Source organism: Hyperolius riggenbachi, chromosome 10, assembly GCF_040937935.1.
Source record: "Hyperolius riggenbachi isolate aHypRig1 chromosome 10, aHypRig1.pri, whole genome shotgun sequence".
NCBI classification, from domain to species: domain Eukaryota; kingdom Metazoa; phylum Chordata; class Amphibia; order Anura; family Hyperoliidae; genus Hyperolius; species Hyperolius riggenbachi.
In genome coordinates, this window is record NC_090655.1 from 220,427,313 (window position 1) to 220,449,534 (window position 22,222).

The 22,222-nt window shown below is 42.3% G+C and overlaps 1 protein-coding gene across 1 annotated transcript in view; it reads right to left on the reverse strand.

Moving 5' to 3' along the window:
- LOC137536830 (zinc finger protein 208-like) overlaps positions 1–13,720 on the reverse strand; it is a 107,354-nt gene extending 93,634 nt beyond the window's left edge. The window contains 1 exon segment of the mRNA XM_068259022.1: positions 13,399–13,720. Coding sequence (XP_068115123.1) covers positions 13,399–13,525 — 127 coding nt within the window. The 5' untranslated portion in view covers positions 13,526–13,720.
- Positions 13,721–22,222: the final 8,502 nt, after the last annotated feature.

Consider the following 22,222-nt stretch of genomic DNA (forward strand, 5'->3'; position numbering starts at 1 on the left):
AGCTTGCAAGGGACCTATTGGTCGCGTTGCAAGCCTCGCTATGGCACGCTTTCTCCTTCCGGCTTGAGCATGCCTGGACAGGCTGGCCAGGAGCCACAATGGGGACAGAAAGGTGGAGAATGGAGGCAAGCAGATTATAACATAGGGAGTGGTAAGTGAACACTGACCCCTCCCACCTGCACATTGTGTCTTTTTACAGATTACATTGGGCTCTGGTATCCTTTAAGGTTCTTGGACGTTAATTCAATTTAACATCCAAGTAAGTCCCCATGTACAGTAGGTTCTTGGTCATTGAAGTAACATCCAAGAATAAAATCCACTGCTGCACAGTCCAGCACTTGCACGAGCAACCCCCCCCCAGAGCCCCCCATATCATGGGCCATGCGGGCTGGTATAGCTCAGGATGCGAAGCCCCACACAGCTAGGGCTGCGCATTCTGGCTATCCCAGCCTACATGGGGACAAGGGGTTAAAGCGACTCAGAAAGGGGGACCCAATGTCATTTTTTTTATTTCCCACACTCTGAATATATATATATATAAAAAAATACATTTATTTACATGTAAATACATTATCTGTCATTTTACCGGATTTAAATATAGACTTTTTTCCTGCAACTTTAACATTGATTTTCTCAAAAACTACAATGTCTTTTTGAATTTTTAACACTTTCCACTTGTATGTCCCGCACAGCGGGACATACGGGAAAAGCCGGTGCGCTCGTATGTCTCGCTGTGTGTGACATCCCTGCAGCGGTGGTTTGCGGCGCATCGGGACCACTGTGCACCGGTTTGTGGGCATGTAACGCTACATAGCCAAAAACTGGAAATCCGCGATCCCCGCCGGCAGGAAGTGACATTTACATTTAAATGTCACTTCTATTTCCTTGCTGTTTTTTTTGTTGTGTTTTGTTTTTGTTTTTTATAAAAAATAGTTGCTGATTCCTTTGAGCAGATTCCATTGAGCAGATTCAATGCAGATTCCTTGCAGATTACTTTGCAGATTTCTTGCAGATTGCTTGCAAAGTTGCATAGAGAATCAATGGAATCCTATGGAATGGACTGGGTAGAGTGTAAATAGTAGCCAGTATGTTATTGCTAATATGCCCAATCGAAAAACCAAATATTGCATTGTGTGTAGAGACAGTAAGACCCCGGGTCGCAGGCATAAAACAATCTATTATTGCGAAACGTGCTCACGTAGGCCAGGATTACACCCAGGAAACTGTTTTACAATTTACCACACCTTGGCTTTCTCCTCTGCTACCAGCCAATAGAAGATGCCAAACTGTCCAAATATGGTATCAAATTAAATGTTATAATGTGTGCTTCAAAATAAGATATACCATGTTACTGTGTTATGATCCATGTTAAAATGGGAGAGAGAGTAAGAGGGAGAGCGCATTTCTGTAAAAAAAATAACTCCGAGCAGAAACGACTTTCTTTAGGAAAGAACTCCGAGTGGAAAGGGTTAATCCTCTTGTTCTCACTGTCCTCCTCAATATACCCTGCAAATGTGGTTTTTCTCGTACATACGGTGGCTTTGCTATTAACCGGTAAATTCAGTGGCCATTAAACTTTAAAAATAACCATTAGAAAAGCGTTTCAGCATAATACGTATTTTTTGGTGACTATATCACAGTTGATTCTCCTCTGCCATGCCACTGTCCAGGTTTTGGTACATTTTTTTTTAAAGAAATTGTGGCTGCAGACATGCCCTGAAAGTTTTGAAGTTCACCTGCCCATTAAAGTCTATGGAGCCTGTCTACTCATTTAAATAAGAAGCAGTTAGCAAATTTCTACCTTCTTAAAGAGGAACTTCAGCCTAAACAAACATACTGTCATTAAGTTACATTAGTTATGTTAATTAAAATAGATTGGTAATATAATCTCTTACCCACCCTGTTTAAAAAGAACAGGCAAATGTTTGATATCATGAGGGCAGCCATCTTTTTGGTTGAAAGGAGGTGACAGGGAGCATGAGACACAGTTCCAACTGTCCTATGTGCTGATCACCCCTCCCAGTTGCTAGGGAACGTGAATAACAACATAGGAAATCCCATCATGCTTTGCACAGCATCAGGGAAAAAAAGCCTGAGCAGTTTTCTTTGATGGGTGGAGTTTAGCTAAAAATGCAGCTAAAAATGATGCGTTGGTAAGAAAAACAAAGTTCTGATGCTGTGAAACTGTTAAAGAAACACCAAGCCTTTTCAGTTTTGCTGAATAGATTTTTAGTCCGGAGGTTTACTGTAACTGAGTGTGTATATATATATATATATATATATATATATATATATATATATATATATATATATATATATATATATATATATATATATATCCCCAACAAACAGCAATGCTCTATTCCCCATTTCATAAAATTTTACATATTAACCCCGGAAAAATTTAATACAAAACTAATTCAACCAAAAAAAAAACAATCCCTTCCTCCTCCCAAACTAAAAACATTGCAATCCTCACTTTATCCAATCCATAATATATCATACAAAAGGACTCTCATCCAAATCCAAATCCAAATCCAAAAAAGCTTTATTGGCAGGACTAAATACATTTAGCATTGCCAAAGCAAAACAAAACATTAACATGGGAAGGGGGGATTGTGGGAATAAGGGAAGGATATAGGGGGTTGGGGTATATAGTCCATAGGTGTGTGGACCTACTAATTACAACAGATAATCACTACTCCTTTCAACAAGAGGCTCCCCCCCCCCCCCCCCCCACATCTCCACCATATTCCCATATTCCACCGTATCTTGAAACATATTCCACTTTTCCCATTTATTATTAAAGATCTCCGTTCTGTCCTGCTGTAAAGCAATCTGATTCTCCATAATCTTAACCATATTCACTCTTCCAATCCATTATTTTAGAGTAGGAGAACCCTGGCATCTCAACTTAACAGGAATTCAACTTTTAGTAGCTATCAATAGTTGAGGAGCAAGCAATTTCTTATACCTACTAATAGAAACTGACATTCCATGTAACAACACTTTCACTGGATCCCAGTCACCACATTCCTCACACAATCTTCCAATACACTCCAACACACCATTCCAAAAACTAGAGATCACCGGACACTCCCACACCGGATGTATCAATGTACCTTACGCCCCACAACCTCACCAACATCTATCACTCACACACTGATACAGAGCAGCCAACCTATCTGGCGTTCTATAGTATCTACAGGATCTTCTCAAAAAATTAGCATATTGTGATAAAGTTCATTATTTTCTGTAATGTACTTATAATCATTAGACTTTCATATATTTTAGATTCAAATACACACAACTGAAGTAGTTCAAGCCTTTTATTGTTTTAATATTGATGATTTTGGCATACAGCTCATGAAAACCTAAAATTCCTATCTCAAAAAATTTGCATATTTCATCCGACCAATAAAAGAAAAGTGTTTTTAAAACAAAAAAAGTCGACCTTCAAATAATTATGTTCAGTTATGCACTCAATACTTGGTCGGGAATCCTTTTGCAGAAATACTGCTTCAATGCGGCGTGGCATGGAGGCAATCAGCCTGTGGCACTGCTCAGGTGTTATGGAGGCCCAGGATGCTTCGATAGCGGCCTTAAGCTCATCTAGAGTGTTGGGTCTTGCGTCTCTCAACTTTCTCTTCACAATATCGCACATATTCTCTATGGGGTTCAGGTCAGGAGAGTTGGCAGGCCAATTGAGCACAGTAATACCATGGTCAGTAAACCATTTACCAGTGGTTTTGGCACTGTGAGCAGGTGCCAGGTTGTGCGGAAAAATGAAATCTTCATCTCCATAAAGCTTTTCAGCAGATGGAAGCATGAAGTGCTCCAAAATCTGATAGCTAGCTGCATTGACCCTGCCCTTGATAAAACACAATGGACCAACACCAGCAGCTGACATGGCACCCCAGACCATCACTGACTGTGGGTACTTGACACTGGACTTCAGGCATTTTGGCATTTCCCTCTCCCCAGTCTTCCTCCAGACTCTGGCACCCTGATTTCCGAATGACATGTAAAAGTTGCTTTCATCTGAAAAAAGTACTCTGGACCACTGAGCAACAGTCCAGTGCTGCTTCTCTGTAGCCCAGGTGAGGCGCTTCTGCCGCTGTTTCTGGTTCAAAAGTGGGTTCATGCTTCCATCTGCTGAAAAGCTTTATGGAAATGAAGATTTCATTTTTCAGCACGACCTGGCACCTGCTCACAGTGCCAAAACCACTGGTAAATGGTTTACTGACCATGGTATTACTGTGCTCAATTGGCCTGCCAACTCTCCCCATAGAGAATCTGTGGGATATTGTGAAGAGAAAGTTGAGAGACGCAATACCCAACACTCTGGATGAGCTTAAGGCCGCTATCGAAGCATCCTGGGCCTCCATAACACCTGAGCAGTGCCACAGGCTGATTGCCTCCATGCCACGGGGCATTGAAGCAGTCATTTCTGCAAAAGGATTCCCGACCAAGTATTGAGTGCATAACTGAACATAATTATTTGAAGGTTTACTTTTTTTTTATTTAAAAACACTTTTCTTTTATTGGTCAGATGAAATATGCTAATTTTTTGAGATAGGAAATTTGGGTTTTCATGAGCTGTATGCCAAAATCATCAATATTAAAACAATAAAAGGCTTGAACTACTTCAGTTGTGTGTATTTGAATCTAAAATATATGAAAGTCTAATGTTTATCAGTACATTACCGAAAATAATGAACTATATCACAATATGCTGATTTTTTGAGAAGATCCTGTATACCATCTAGTCAATAATTTAAAATTAATCTCTTTTATTCTAGAACTAACAGAAGTGGCATGAGCCAAAATAGAAATTGTCCTTTTTTGACTACTACTCAAAGAGATGCCAGAATCCTCCTCCTACCTAGCCAAATAACCTGAGAAATCTCCACCACCCATTAAAATCAGGTTTTTATACAGGAACAATATCAGATGTGTGGGAGAAGCCTCCAACATAAAAAGTTGTTCAAACTCAGATAAATCCACATTAAATCGAAACACTTCTTTTCCACCAAAAAAATTTTCCGACTGTCTGTGTCTCCAAAAATCAAATGGAAACTGGCCAAACTCCTCATGTAACCTATCCAGAGAATTTATATTTTTATTAATCAAAATATACCCCAAAGTTAATCCACCTCCAACCCCCCATAATCCAATAAAAAACCCTTCTCCTTACCAGGCAGACAAAAAAAAGAATCCCTTGAAAAGAGACATTGAAGAAATACCCTCAGACAGAGCCGGGACAAGGTCCTCCAGCACCCAAGGCTGAGACAGCAAAGTGCGCCCCTCCATCCCTGCCACCCCAGCCATCACACACTGATTGCTATTAGACTAAGAGGCGCCACAGGGCCCACAACCTCCCCAACACCTTAATATCTAGTTATATGGCTTGCAGTCACTGCCATGTATCCCCTTTTCTTATTTCTTTCTGCTTCAAACACAATTAGGAATGACAGCTGAATGAATTCTGCGCCCCCTCCTACACTGCGCCCTGAGGCTGGAGCCTCTCCAGCCTATGCCTCGGCCCGGCCCTGCCCTCAGACCAACCGCATTGTTTATTCACCAAGTCCCAAACCTTAAACACATTCCTAATCCAAAAAGGAATCCACTTTGGTAAATCCCTAAAATTACCTGGAAGCCAAAAAAGCTCTAGCCAATTCTATTCCAACTAGTTCCTTTTCAAATTTTTAACCCAACTCTTCACACCGCACCCATATGTCCAATCAAACAATCTCATCAAAACGCAAGCTCTATGTATAATATACTCTTAGATAAGGAAGTCCCAGCCCCCCTTTCTCTTTAGGACGAGTCAAAATCTCATAGGCTAACCTTGAGGCTTTCCTCTGCCATACAAATCTGATAAGAATTGATTTCAAGGATCTAAAAAAAAGTTGCAGGCACACAAACCGGAATCATGGACATACAGAACACCAATCTAGGTAAAACATTCATTTATTGATATCTATACACCCACCCTTCCAGATCCCTTTTATAGAGTTTAACAATGGGAGATAATTAAGGGGAAACAATCTAGACAAATCACTAGGTAACATTATTCCCAAATATTTGATTGCATCACTTCTAAAGGGAAATTGGAAACATTAAGCGCCTCAGATTTAGACACATTAATCTTAAAATTTGAGAAAACACTATATCTCTCGAATTTGTTGATCAAATTAGGCAATGACACCAGTGGCTCTGATGCATAGAATAAAATATCATCAACAAAAGTCGACAATTTGTGCTCCTCATTCCCAACCTTCACCCCATGAATACCCCCAGCCCTCCTTATAGTGCACAAAAATACTTCCAGTCAAAATAAATATAATGGGTGACATAGGACAACCCTGTCTCGTGCCATTAGACAGGAAGAAGGCATCCGACAGGGCCCCATTCGCTCTAACCCGTGCAGTAGGATTGGAATATAATGCATTAACCTGCCTGGCGTTCTGATTCCCGTGGCCCTAGGAACATTTTTTGCACATTTTTATTTTCATGTAGCTAGCCTAGCACTAGCTACATGATTCCCCTCTCCCTGCGGCGTCCCTCCCTACCCTCCGATCGCCGCCGGCGCAATGGCCCGTCCGGAAATCCCGTTCTGAACAGGATTTCCTTGGGGGCTTCCCCCGTCGCCATGGCGACAAACGTCGTGACGTTACAGGGAGACCCGATCCACCCCTCAGTGAAGACCATCGAAATAATGCCACCGCTTTAGCCGCATTATTCCTCCCCTCCCTCCCTGGCACAAACCCCACCTGATCAAATTTAATTACTGATCCCAACCAAGGCTTAATTCTTTCCACTAAAATTTTAGCAAAAACCTTTATGTCCAGATTCAACAATGAAATAGGCCTATAACTTTGACATAAAGCCGGATCTTTTCCACTTTTATGAATAACAGTTATATGTGCCTCTAGCCTGTCTCTAGGTAAAGCCTTACCATTTTAAGAGAATTGAAGAATCTGCACATAGGAGGCACCAACACGTCACAGAAAGTGGAAAAATATTTTTGGGAAAAACCATCAGGGCCTAGTGATTTACCCAACTTCATAACCTTTATCACAGCTAAAACTTCCCCCTCAGTTCTTTCCTTCTCCAAAACCTTCCTACTATCTTGTGATATTTTTGGCATACCTGACTCCTCTAAATATTCCCATATCCCCTTTACAAAGTCACTCGACCTATTTTTGGTAAGATAATAAAGAAGAAGAATTATCTTTAAATATGTTAGCGATTTTGTGTGCCTGCAACTCCACGACCCCCTTCGAATCCTTTATCTTAGGGACATACATTCTTTTCTTTTGTCCTTTTAAAGCCCTAGCAAGCCATTTACTACTTTTATTTGCATATTCAATCCATTTGGCAAAAAAAATCCTATTTTATTCCATCAATCTTCTTTCCAACAAATCAAATAGTTTACTCCTTACCCCATTTAATTTAGCTAGGACTTCCTGATCCAACGTATCCTTGTGACTCAATTCCAATATCCTTATTTCAGACAATAAATCTGTACTCTTTCCATAATATTTCCTCTTCTTTCTGGCTCCCAAAGAGATAAGAACCCCCCCTTTCACAGCCTTATGGGTCTGCCAAGCTATGCCCTTGTCTTCCAACTCATTTTATCAATATTCTATAATATCTTTTATCTTATCTTTAACATCAGGATATTCCAGAAGATTGCAATTGAGTCTCCAATGCCAATCCAGTCTACTTCTCATCTTCGTTCTTAATCAAGCCATACAGGGGTGTGATCCGAAATAGTGATACTTCCAATATGGGCTCCCCTACATCTAAGAAATACTGATCCAAAAATAACATATCAATCCTAGTATATACCTTATGTACATAAAAAAAAAATAATAATAATCCTTCACAGAAGGAAAAATAACTCTCCAAACATCTACAAGATGCAACCCCTCAATAGACTTTTTTATTGATTTTCTAGCTACTGCCGAAAAAGCCCTAGATCCCGATGACATGTCCAATCCAGGTTCCGAGACCCAATTGCAATCCCCTCCAAATACCACACACTCTTCCATAAAACCCTCCAATTTTTCCACTACAGGTCTGAAAAAAAGTTGCCTGAGACCCATTAGGTGCATAAACGTTAGCAAAAGTATAAATTTGTCCCATTAATTGACCTTTCAAAAAAATATATCTACCCAATTAATCACGCTTCTTATCCAGAAAAACAAATTGACAATTCTTCCCCACTGCAATAGGAACCCCCGTAGCATTTTTAATTGGGGAATTTAAAAAAAACGTTTATCAAATATAGACAAGGGCATGCCCGGCACTTTATCCCCACAAAAATTGGTCTCTTGCAAAAAAAGAATCTGAGGCTTGATCCTATGCAATTCCATTCTTAATTTACCTCTCTTAATTGGCGAACATAGACCCTTTACATTGTAGGACAGAATCAAACAATCACCCATCCGAGGATCTTTATCCATGCTACATTATTTATTTTGAGGAAAGAAGGAGAAAAAAGGAAAAACAGCACAAGAAAAAAGAAAAAGAAACACAAACAAACCCCTTCCCCCTCTATACCCAATTAACCTCTTAGGGCATCCGTCTCCAGAGAACCCCGTTCTACTAAGAAGACTAGGCACTCTGGACAATCGCACCAGACCCTGCACATGCCGTCTCCCGACCTCCTCCACACCACTCTGACAAGGACCTCTCTCTCTCCTTCACAGACCACCCAGACTTTCCAACAAGGTGTCTGCAGCTCCGGGGGAAATCTGCACACTCAAACCCACCGCCACATCACATGCTGCAGCCTGCCTCCAACTTCCTGGTGAGGGGACAGATCAGAGCGTCCCCCTCCTCATGTCACCACGCTACCTGCGCCTCACTCATCTCCTCCTCTGCGAGTAATACTTGACCATCCAATTTTGTGATCTTTAAAGGGGTTCTTTCGCGAATGAGGATACAAATAAAAAGTGGTTTATGCATAAACTATTAAACATCCTTCTAAAATAGTGTAAAAAGTTTTTTAAAAAATGAATGGTTTCATCAATACAACATGTAATGTAAATAGTGACGGATGATGGACTGGGAGGCTAATCCATTTGTTAAGGGTGGTTTTTATTTTACTTTCATTTCACAACCAAAACTGCTGCCTACGTAGTTTTCAGTGGTATAACCCACTTCTAGCAGGAATCGCCGTTATAGCTATAACAGCTGAGCTCTGCTGAGCATCTCAATATGTGTTTACATTGTTGCCAGGCAACCACACAGACCCCCATGCAGGGAGTCGTTTGTGCAAAGAGTCACAAGCTGCTGGGAGAATGAGCCAGAATCAGTCCCATCTACACCATATGATTCTTTGTCAGATTCGATTCAATATGATTTGATTCATTGATTCAATTTGATTCAATCTGACATGTCCGATTCATGATTCGATTCAATTTCAATCGATTTGAATCTAATCATGAATTGGACATGTCAGATTGAATCAAATTGAATCGAATCATATGGAGTTATAGCTATAACAGGGATTCCTGCTAGAAGTGGGTTATACTACTGAAAACTACGTAGGCAGCAGTTATGGTTGTGAAATAAAAGTAAAATAAAAAACACCCTTAACAAATGGATTAGCCTCCCAGGCCGTCATCCGTCACTGTTTACATTGCATGTTGTATTGATGAAACCATTCATTTTTAGAAAAACTTTTTACACTATTTTAGAAGGATGTTTAACCTCCTTGCCGGTTATCCCGAACACAGTTCGGGGTAACCTGCGCAGGAGGATTTCTCAGGCACCGCTGGGCCGATTTGCATAATTTTTTTTTCCTACACGCAGCTAGCACTTTGCTAGCTGCGTGTAGTACGCGATCGCCGCCGCTTGCCGCCGATTCGCCGCTACCCGCCGCGCCAAGCCGCCCCCCCCCCGCCCCAGACCCCTGCGCAGCCTGGCCAATCAGTGCCAGGCAGCGCTAAGGGGCGGATCGGGGTTCCCTCTGACGTCACGACGTCCATGACATCGGTGACGTCATCCCGCCCGGTCGCCATGGCGACCGGGGAAGCCCTGCAGGAAATCCCGTTCTCAACGGGATTTCCTGCATACTCTGATCGCCGAAGGCGATCGAAGTGGGTGGGGGGATGCCGCCGCTCAGCGGCTATCATGTAGCGAGCCCTGGGCTCGCTACATGATTTTAAAAAAAAATTTTTAAAAAAAGTGCGGCGCTGCCTCCTTGCCGGATTTTTTAGAACGGCAAGGAGGTTAATAGTTTATGCATAAACCACTTTTTATTTTTTTCCTCATTCGCGAAAGAACTCCTTTAACTTACATGACGACATTTTTTTTATTTTATACACTACTTCTATTATTCTAAATAGCATGTGCTGACTCCTACAGCAAAACATCCCTAATATGGCACTATAGCCTATACTTTAAAATAGTCATACACCTCCAAACTAAACAAGTGATTTTAACTACTGTATAATAATAATAATCCAGACAGCGCTCACTAAGATAGATAAAATCTGTTGGTTTTATTAATAACAATCTGAATAATAACTATGGCACTGAGTGTGCTCTGAGGTCACCAATCTGGTGAACTAGCTTGTATCGCTCTACTGCAGTAGAAAAAAATTGCCCAAAAAATATAAATTACAGTATAAAATTGCTGTTGGAAGGAATTCCCCCAACCTTTCAAGTATGTCTATAATTCTGTCTTTATTAATTGCAGAGTTGCACACGTTGATTTGATTGAGAGTTTTCCTGCAGTATCCCCTTTGATAAGTATTTAATTCAGAGGTAATTCAAGTATAATTCCAGGATTAGAACTGATATGCACATTGATGTATACATAATATAAATGATATACTCACAATCCTTCATAGGATTAGCAGTAGATGAAAGGATCCAATATGGATGTGAAATATTGCTCCAATACGTGAACTTGTATTCATCTGAGTGGCAGTGATGTTTAGTACTCACAGTCCAGCACCGAGTTGGCAATAAGGTGGAGCCGCTCAATTAAAATTTGATTTTAACATCTGTTCTCCCTATTTTTCTCTTTCTTTGGAGAGGCCGCATTCCTTCACTGAGAGCAGTTGGTCAGCAGTGTCTTATATTACACTGGGGGGAGGGGAAGGGTCCTTGAGCCAACTCTCTCCTTCTTGTGACACAATATATATATATATATATATATATATATATATATATATATATATATATATATACACACAGAATTTGACTTATCCACTGCTACATAGAAGACTTAATTTTTTAATTGAAATGTGAAATGGATACGCAATAATTACGCAATAACAGTTTATCAAATACCTTGATAAATTAATTAATTATTACTCTAATCAATTACATAACAATGATACACGCGGGGTTACTAATGCTGCCATTTTGCTGATTGCAACTGAAAGGCGCTCATCATGTTCTCCCTACTCCCTGAAGGACAACTGTAAAGAACTGTAAAGAGAGAGCTATAAGGAGGCTGTCATATTTATTTCTCAAGCAAACAGAAGATCAGGTGTGATATTATTGTCAAATCTGACAAGAGTAGCTGCATGCTTGTTTCTGGTGTTATTCAGACACTTCTGCAGCCAAATAGACCAGCAGGGCTGCCAGGAAACTGGTATTGTTTAATAGGAAATAAATATGGTAGCCTCCATATCCCTCTCGTTAGAGTTGTCCTTTAAAGGACACCTGAACTGAGAGGGATATGGAGGTTGCCATCTTTTCTTTTCTTTTAACCTATGCCAGTTGCCTGGCAGCCCTGCTGTCTGGATCGCACACCTGAGACAAGCATGCAGCTTGCAACTAAAGTTTAATTAGATTAAGTCGGATTTCGGTCAGAAATGTCTCATCAGCATGCTTGTTTAGGTCTATGGCCAAAAATATTAGAGGCAGGTGATCAGCTGGACTGCCAGGCAATCTGCATTGTTTATAAGGAAATAAATATGTCAGCCTCCATATCACTCTCAGTTCAGGTGTCATTTGATAAGGCCTGAAATACAAAACAGAGATAATAAGATAGATATTGTACACAGTAACCACTTCTTAACCACTTCTCTACCACCGGGTTTTTCACCTAAAAACCACAGCAATTTTCACATTTAAGGGAGGCAAGGGTTAATGGGGGTATAATTTATTTAAAAAAAACCTCACTGATGCTGATCAGTCACTAATGCTGTGTTAGTTATCTGAGATCCTCTCAGGAGTGATCTCAGTAACTGTAAAGCTAAATACACACGGGGGACAATTGTCCCCCGCTGCATGTGTGCACGTGAACAGGGAGCGACAGCTGTCCACACGTCTCGCCAGAAAGGCAGAGACGCGGCGGAAGCTGTTTGTGAATGGAGCATCCCCCAGCTGGATGCTCCATTCACTTGCGTAGGTCTCCTGTCGCTATCCCGCGTACTCACGCGGGAGCAGCGACAGTTCCGGCAAGGTTGCGGCGACAGTTGTAGCCGGCGATTGAACAGTTCAATCGCCCGGCGACGCTACGCGACAGCGACAGTTCGTGGCGCGCGCCTTGTACACACGTACGAACTGTCGCCGCAACACGCGCGCGCCCTGCGTTCCTGGACACAATTGTGCCTCGTGTGTATGCAGCTTAACAGCATAGAGACTGATGCAATGTTTAGACACATTCTGCATGAATGAGCACCGTCATCAGCCAATCACGGACCAGCAGGTGCCCAACACATATGCACATCCGCGTGCACGCGATCTCGCACAGCAGCAAAATAAGCAGGAGTTGCCTATCTACGCCCCTGTGACTCAGGTGAAGTTTAAAGGGGCGTAGATAAGCGTGGCAGAGGTTGTTAAGTGGTTAAAACCATCCCCCACAAAATATTTTTCCAGCCTGTCCCCCTCCCCCCCCCCTTTTTACACACATTATATCATTATTTGTTGCATATGCCTGGGCCCCGATGCCACCTAAGGACTAGTTCACACTGATTGCAGAATAGTTCTGCCGGTCAGCTTACTGCCCATACAGTTCTCTAAGGCTGTTCACAGTACTGTATTGTAGCTGATTACATTATTCTAACTGGCTGCCTGCAGGCTTTGCATTAAAGTCTATGTCCAGTCTCCATTGCAGTTCACAACCATTACAACATGTGCGTATGCAACCTGCACAGTTGTGAATCCAGCCTAAAGACATTTAGTAATAATTTTAATATATGGCTGCTGCCATTCCCAGAGAGTGCAGCTGGCTGCTGGAAGGCAGAAGAAGAGCTGATGAGCTTCTCTTGTGCTGCTATGGGATAAGTTTACTGCCTGACTTCCTCTTCCACAGTTAGCCAATAAATGGTATCATCCTGTGAAGCATAACACAGTACAACACACACCACTTCCACCCCCCTAATAGTGTCCCAGTTAGCTGAGCAGCCTCAGTCTACTCACCAGTGGGCTGTGAGCTGCCTGTCTGCTCTCCTGTCCTCTCCAGCTCTTTTCCTGCAGATAGAATGTAACTTGTATCTGCTCCATCCTGCTGGCACACCGTCACCATTACACTGCGCACTCCTCTCATCTCAGACCTGCACTGCAATATACTGCTCAGAGATGTATAACCTGTGGGGCCAGGCAGAGATCTGCACACACAGCCTGCTCTGTGATACACCAGAAGAGCCAGTGAGAGAGGCAGGAAGCTTACTACACAGCAGAACTAGTGTCCACATTATCCTGTAGATTGCTTTCCCACTGAGCCCACCTATAGAACTGCAACCCTGATTCATCCCAGAAGAAAAGCCATGTGTCTTGAAAGAAGTGCTCAGAGCTATGCTCCTCCCAAATCCACACCCCCAGGTCCTAACGAATCTAAGAGCAAAGAGACTATGGCCTCGATTCATAAAAGGCTTTGCGATAACAAAAATCTGGTCAGGAAAATACTGCATTCGGTATTTTGGACTTCTGTGTGCTAATTCATAAACCTTTTCACAGCTGCGATAGAAATGCAGGAATTTACGGAACTGTAACATGAGGAATGTAGCTGGCTGAGTTGTTACATTTGGCTGTTCTCTGTGCAGAGACAGCATTACAATAACAGAGGCTTCCCAGCTTCAATTTAGATGTGCATGTTTAGTTTTACTGGCTTTCTTTGCCCTGAATCTGCGCTGTATCTGGCTATTAGTCTTTCTAAATTTTTAATTGCCAAAGCGTAGAAGAACATAAGAAACACAAATATAAACCTCATGAGATATATTCCTCTGTTTGGTACCATGCCCTAGGTCTTCAATCAAAACATCAACAACACCAAAAGAAAAAAGAGAAAACCTATCTGAGCCATAAATAATATCTCCAGGACAATAGGATCTCAATGGTTCAAATTCATAATCTTTATTAGCAAACAAGCAAAATGTATAAAAACAATTAAAATCAATCTCCTGGTACGTGTCAAAAGTTATTGGCACTATCCACCTCTGGAATACAATGATTAAATCATACTAGAATAGTATACAATTCATAGGGCAGGATGCCACATATTGTGCATAATTGTGCAAATAACAATCTTGACCAAAAAAAGTGCTTCTCTGCATACAAAACTGAATCAAAGGTAAAAAATCAATCAAAAATAAGTGCTGTGTGCATGCCCGCGTCCACGCCCAACAGCGTGGGCACACTCATACACACAGTATGTGCAAACCTACAAAATATAATAAATAATAAATGGACACTACTTGTGTCACAGGTGTCTAATCTCCCACAAAGAGCTAAACTGTGCTAAAAACGGACTGTGCTAAACAACCTTCATGCTTGGCACTAATGAAGAATCCTCAATACAATAAAAGTGCTGTGTGCTACATATAACATCATACTGCTAAATGAAAGTCACATTGTGAATATGAGTGGCATCGCTTACCCAAAAGAACATCCAGAGGAGTACCCCAGAGAGCACCTGACGCGGTCGCAGCTACGGCTGCTTCAGAAGAGGCTACTGTCAGCTTGCCTGCGTGCTGTTTAAATACGTATTGCTAGGCGGGCGGGGGGCGAGCACGGTCGTGCTCTCGATGTCGAGGGGCGTGCGCTCTGATTGGCGCACGCCCTTCGCATCCGGGTGAAGGTGCAGTACTTCCGGGATCTCTGCGCATGCGCGGCTCCCCCGCTTGCGTTCCACCGTGTATACACTCACCGGCTGGCTGTAAAACATTGCAGCCAATATATAGATTACTTTCTACAGCCCCATATGCAGGGACTCGAATCATACATCAGGGACACAGGTGACATATTGGGCCGAATTAATGATTTAATACTAACTGAAGATACGCTCTTAGTCACCTGTGATGTCGAGTCCCTGTACTCAAATATTGATCATGATACAGGTCTGCAAGCAGTGAGATACTTCCTGGAGATGGGAAGCAGCTTAAAGAAATTTATCCTGGTGTGGATCATGGTCTAGAGGGTAAGACAGATACCTACTACACACTGAGTCCAGGGTTCAAATCCCAGCTATGGTATATAAGCATGCTTTTCAAAAAGTACAAATCCTTAATCATGCTACTTTTTCTATTGAATTGATCATAATGGTAGTATGGTTTATGCTAGGCCAGCTTTAGCATGTAGAGTGGTTCATGGTCTAGAGGGTGAGACAGATACCTACTACACACTGAGTCCAGGGTTTAAACCCCAGCTATGATAGAGAGAGAGAGAGAGAGAGAGAGAGAGAGAGAGAGAGAGAGAGAGAGAGAGAGAGAGACTGACGGTGTTATTGTGGAAAATTCTGCCGGAATTATAGAATTTCCGTGGAATTCCGTTTAAGAGGTATAGGAATTCCGTTCCGACTATCGGAGTTAATCTAATTCCGGCCGGAATCGCGGAATTTTCCGAGCACCCCTAATTATCGCCTGCTCTATTCTTTGTGAATTGACATTTAGTGACATGTGTTGAGATAATCACCGCACAACACAAGGCAGTAATTTACCTCACTGCTCGGGAATTTCAGCTTTTCATGCGGTAACTGCTTTTATGAATTGACATTTTGCTAAGTGCTCGGTAAAGTCAGCTGTTTTCTGCATTACTGCATGCAGGAATGCTTTATGAATCAAGGCCTATGTGGATAAATGGAGGAGTGAAATAAAACAGTCACAAAAGATAACCATATACTGTACAGGTGCCCATAGACCTAATGATTATGGGCAGATTCGACAAAGAGACAAATTCATCTCTAATCGAGAGATACATTTGTCTTTTTGTTGATTCTGCCCATACACTACAGGCCGATTCCCATCCGATTTCAGCATAAAATCTTCAGGGAATCAGCTGAGTCCGCTCCACAGCTGCCCCCAAAGTATAAATGTCCCCCCCCCCACTTTGCATTTATACGTTACCTGTCCCGTAGCAGCCTCCGCGCCGTGTCCGTAACCTCCGGACGGCTACCAATACATGCCACTGCCGCATAGCATCTGATGTCAGACGCTATGTGCTGACGTCAGACACTATGCACCAGTAGTGTGTATGGAGAGCCGCCTGGAGGTTACGGACACTGCGCAGAGGCTGCTACAGGACAGGTAACGTATAAATTCACACACTGGGCATATTTATACATTGCGGCGGCAGCGGCGGGGGTTTCATCGTCTCATCGCTCGTTCCGTAAAACTCTGCTGTACCGCCACACACCCAACCAACCAACTTCGGCCCGACATCTTGCAGCATGCGCAATCGACCATGCAACCAATTTCCATCCCAAAATTGGTCGCTTTGTCAGTCAGGCATGCACTTGGTGACACCGATTTTCATCCAATTTGATTATAATAATCGAATTGGATGGTCGATTGACCGCCAAGTCCATAGCCCGCAACCGTCCCGTTTTCGTCGGGATCGTCACGGTTTGGAAGGTTTGATCCCCCCTCCCGCGATAGCCTGCCTGAGTCCCGGGCTGAAAGTCAGGATGGAGAGCGGCAGAGTGATTTATTAAGGAAAACAGAGCAGTCACCGCGGGACTTGCTTCCTATACAGAGTAATGACATCATTTACAAAGCCCCGCGGTGACTGCTCTGATCTACACATGATTCTCCGCACCTCGCTGCCTCTGCTGTCTGTGTCGGACACTCGCAGCTCACTCGCTGTCCTCTGCCTGACACAAGCTGTGCCCTCTGACCTTCCCTCCCCCTCCTCATCTACACTCTCTGCACAATCACCGGAGGAGGGGAGGGACACTGCCTGGCTGCAGGGACCGTGCTTTGAGGTAAGCAAGGCATGGGGAGACGCTGGGCACACACAGACAGGCTCAGCACTCCTCTCCATTCACATTCCAAACACACCATAAACAAATGGTGAAGTAATATACATAGCTCCCAACTGTCCCTCTGTCCCTCTTCCCTCCTCATTTGTCCTTCTTTCAGGACTTTGTCCCTCTTTCTATATAAATATACATATTTCTCTACTAAAAATGTGTTTGATTGACTCTAAACTTTATTCCCATCCTTTAACCACTTGAGGACCCACCCTTTACCCCCAGCGCTGTGTTGAGTGATCTGTGCTGGGTGGGCTCTGCAGCCCCCAGCACAGATCATGTAGCAGGCAGAGAGATCAGATCACCCCCCTTTTTTCCCCACTAGGGGGATGATGTGCTGGGGGGGGTCCGATCTCTCCTGCCTGCATGTGGCTGGCGGGGGGGGGGGCACCTCAAAGCCCCCCTCCGCGGCGAAATTCCCCCCTCCCTCTCCTACCTGCTCCCCCCCGGAGATCAGGGCTGCACAGGACGCTATCCGTCCTGTGCAGCCAGTGACTGGACGTCCCCTGTCACATGGCGGCGATCCCCGGTCGCTGATTGGCCGGGGATCGCCGATCTGCCTTACGGCGCTGCTGCGCAGCAGCGCCGTACAATGTAAACAAAGCGGTTTATTTCCGCTTGTGTTTACATTTAGCCTGCGAGCCGCCATCGGCGGCCCGCAGGCTATTCACGGAGCCCCCCGCCGTGAATTGACAGGAAGCAGCCGCTCGCGCGAGCGGCTGCTTCCTGATTAATCAGCCTGCAGCTGGCGACGCAATACTGCGTCGCTGGTCCTGCAGCTGCCACTTTGCCGACGTGCGGTATGAGTGCGCGGTCGGCAAGTGGTTAAATTGATATGTTACTCATTTAACAATGTTAATATGACAGAAAATGAACCAGGATAGAAAGGACCAGTGAGTTTGAATTAAATAACAACATATTTTTCTTACTAAATCTTTATGGTATGTGTGACTGGGGGTGTGATGGGGGCGTGACCAGGGGTGTGGCATGGGTGTGGCTTAAGTGTCCCTTTTTCTCACTTCAAAAAGTTGGGAGGTATGCAAGTCATCTGATGTATGGCCACCTTACCAGTCCCTACAGAGAGAATATAAATTGGCCCAATGCTTGGGAAATCACCACAAGAGAGGCAAATCCTGAGCGTCTACAGACTGAGCGCTCACAACCTGGAAATCGAGACTGAGAGACTCAGACACACATGCAAACCCAGGGAGAACAGACTGTGCCAATAGACAGTGCCAACACTGTGAGCGGGAGACCCACGAGGCTGAGACTCACTTCCTGCTGCACTGCCCAATATATACTGCAACCAGGGACTAGAGATGTCGCAAACATAGAATTTTCCATTCGTGAACAACGAACGCAAATTTCCGAATTTTTTTTGCAAACAGACGAATCTGGCAAACCGCCATAGACTTCAATGGGCAGGCGAATTATTAAAACATACAGACTGTTTCTGGCCACAAAAGTGATAAAAAGTTGTTTCAAGGGGTCTAACACCTGGACTGTGGCAAAAGTCCTACCAAAAATTACGGAGTTGACGCAAAGTCAGGTTTTAATCCCTAAATGGCAGGAATCACAGAATGCACAGCTCTGGGTATCAGGGGGCTGAGGTAGAGTCACCAGGGGTGCAGCTAAGGTTTTGGTGGCCCCAAGCAGCCAATGACTTGAGGCCCAACCCCCCAATAAGCGAGACAACACCACCGAACAAAGCGGCGAGACAGTGGATGTGGCCAAAAAGTGATGTGTGGGGAACCAAATACTAGCAAAATACAGGTAGTCCCCGGTTAACATATGAGATAAGGTACATGTGGTGAGCACAGTATAGGTAGCGAGCTATAGGTACTGCAGGTACATGTGGTGCCCTCAGTATAGGTAGCGAGCTATAGCTGCTGCAGTATATAGGTAGCCAGGTAGAAGTGGTGCCCCAGTATAGGTAGCAAGCTATAGGTGCTGCATTATAGGTAGCCAGGTACAGGTGGTGCCCTCAGCATAGGTAGCGACCTATAGATGCTGCAGTATACAGTAGATAGCCAGGTACAGGTGGTGCCCTCAGTATAGCTGGTGAGCTATTATTACTAAATTATGTGATCATGGTAGCATAGGAAGCCTTTTTGTTGAAGTATTATTATTATTATTATTATTTATTGTATTTATAAAGTGACCAACATATTACACAGTGATGGACAATAAATACGTACAATGATACAAAGGATGACAGATGTAACAAGGTTGTACAACATAGGACAAGCTGTACAAGGCAAACAGGGTACATGTGATCATGCGATTATGGGTTGGTTAGGTAGGCCCAGCAATACAAGTATGAGGCTGTCATAGGAAAGGAGCACACGATCATGTAGAATACACTAGGGAAGGGAGGGCCCAGTCAATCTAAGGGGGGGGGGCATACAAGGTAGGGCTGAGCAATAAATATTCAGTAGAGAATTACTGTGTGATAGCAGGTGGATAGGTCATCTTAGTATCTTATTGGTGCATTTTTTGATCTATGTGCATAAGACGTCTGGATAAGAGTTGTCTCTTTATTAAGCTGGAATAGGGTCACTAATTGAAAAGAATAGCTGTAGTCGCTTGAACAGAAGTACAATGAAGGTAAAAACAATTAAAGCGGACCCAAACCAAACATTTTTTTAATTCAAAATATTTAGTTGCACCACTCTGACATATACAAAGATAAATAAACACTCCTTCAAGCCTATGAGCATTTCAGTGCATGCTTTTCACCCTTCTCTTTTCATAACTAGGGTTATACAGGTGGCAGCCATTAGCAATTCCTCCTTTGCCGGACACCTCCTACTCCACCAGTCTGCCGGATTCTATCCCGCCAATATGAAAGGAAGGGAGGGGTTCCTCCAATAAATGTAAAATATTTTATATTTGTCATCATGCAGCTGAAAAAATGCTGCTATTTATTATTATCATTTAGAAAACAGATTTTTTTTTTCTGAAATCTTGTATTTTTAATTTGAGTCCACTTTAAAGTAATACTTGAAAATGATATTTACTTTAAAATACATCAGAAGATCCATTATAGTATTGGTGGGTTTTGAGATCAACTGAAGTAAGAAATAAAAAAGAATTCACAAGGTAATATCATTTTAATTAAGGAATTACACAGAGTTTACATTCAGAATATAGTACAGAACATAATATGTAAACTATTTATGAAATGACATAAAAATACACATAGAAAAGCATGCTAAGGGTTACAGACCTTGCCAATTTTCTGGCCACACCCCTTTAGCATCTTCCTAATAACATATTTAAATGTCCCAACTTGAGGCAATGTGCCTGGATCTATGTTTTTTTTTGTTTGTTTGTTTAAACGCAACATAAAATCGTTTAAAAATCAGCAAAAAGTAACAGGGACATAGTGATAACCAATTGACACATTAACCGCTCCCCCTCCCCCGGGACAAGTAACTACATCCCTGCAAAATGCCTCTTCTCCATGCAGCGACGTAGCTACTCCCACACTCGTTATCGCCGCCGATCGTTAGACGGAAGATCAATGAATGAATCATTCATTGATCTAAGTCCTTGTGTGAATGACTGCCGCCATCAATGAGATGGCTCCATCATTCACAAGAACCGATACTAATACGTCCACGCATTACTTCCTGTTTGCATTGTAATACTACACACAGGAAAGTTATGCGCAAGGACATCTTGTGGCCAAATAGTAAAATTACATCTACAAACTTTTTTTATTAACAGGCCTTTTTTTACATTTAAAATTAACCCCTTACCTCCCACACTCCCCAATACTTAACTGCCCAAAAAATATGTAAAAAGTATATATATACCTCCCACACTCCCCAATAGTTAACCAATTTTTTTTTTGAAAAAATATAGATAATATATGTATATCTATATATATAAATATATACCAGTATATGTATATTAAAAAAATGCATAAATAGTTACCTTAGGTACTGAAATTTTTTATTATGTATGTCAAGAGGGTATATTACTGTTACTTTTTAAATTACAGGCTTGTAATTAGTGATGGACGCAAAATTGAAAAAATGTAGCTTTATTTCCAAATAAAATATTGGCGCCATACATTGTATTAGGAAAAAAATTTAAATATTGCAATAACCGGGACGAATGGGCAAATAAAATGTGTGGATTTTAATTATGATAGCGTATTATTTTAAAACTATAAAGGTTGAGATATAATGATTTTTTTCAATTTTTTTCTTATTTTTCTTGTTAACATACAGTTAGAATAAAATCATTTTTAGCAAAAAGTTCCCCCCCAAAGAAAGCCTAATTGGTGGCAAAAAAACCCAAGATATAGATTGTTTTGTTGTGATAAGTAGTAATAAAGTTATAGACGAATTAATGGAAGGAATGCTGACAGGTGAAAATTGCTCTGTTTTTTTAAAGGGAAAAACCCTTGGAGGTGAAGTGGTTAAATCAATAGGATAATCAGAATAAATGACAATGCATCTCCTCAAAAAGACTATCACAATGAGCACTACAAACAATCACAATAAAGTGGATTATAAATGGGATAAATGCACACAACATAACCAATGATGATTGTATAATAAATAGTAAAGTGCAACCAGGTCGATGGACACCAATGTATATCAGGAGTCAGGAACCTTTTTGGCTGAGAGAGCCATAAACGCCACATATTTTAAAATGTATTTCCGTGAGAGCCATACAATATGTTTCAAACAGGGACAGTGTGCATGCGCAGCAGAGGGCTCACGTCCCTGTTGTCACGGTGATGTGAATACAGTCGATCTTCTGAGCAGTGGAAGTGTCAGACACGACTTCAGCTTCTCTTAGGTTTCAGCAACATCAGCAATGTCCTCAAATAAATATGGCAGCCTCCATATATTTCTCACTTCAGTTGTCCTTTAATTGAGAGGGATATGGATGTTTCCTTTTAAACAACACCAGTTGCCTGTAAGTCCTGCTGATCTCTTTGGCTGCAGTAATGACTGAATCACACACCTGAAACAAGCA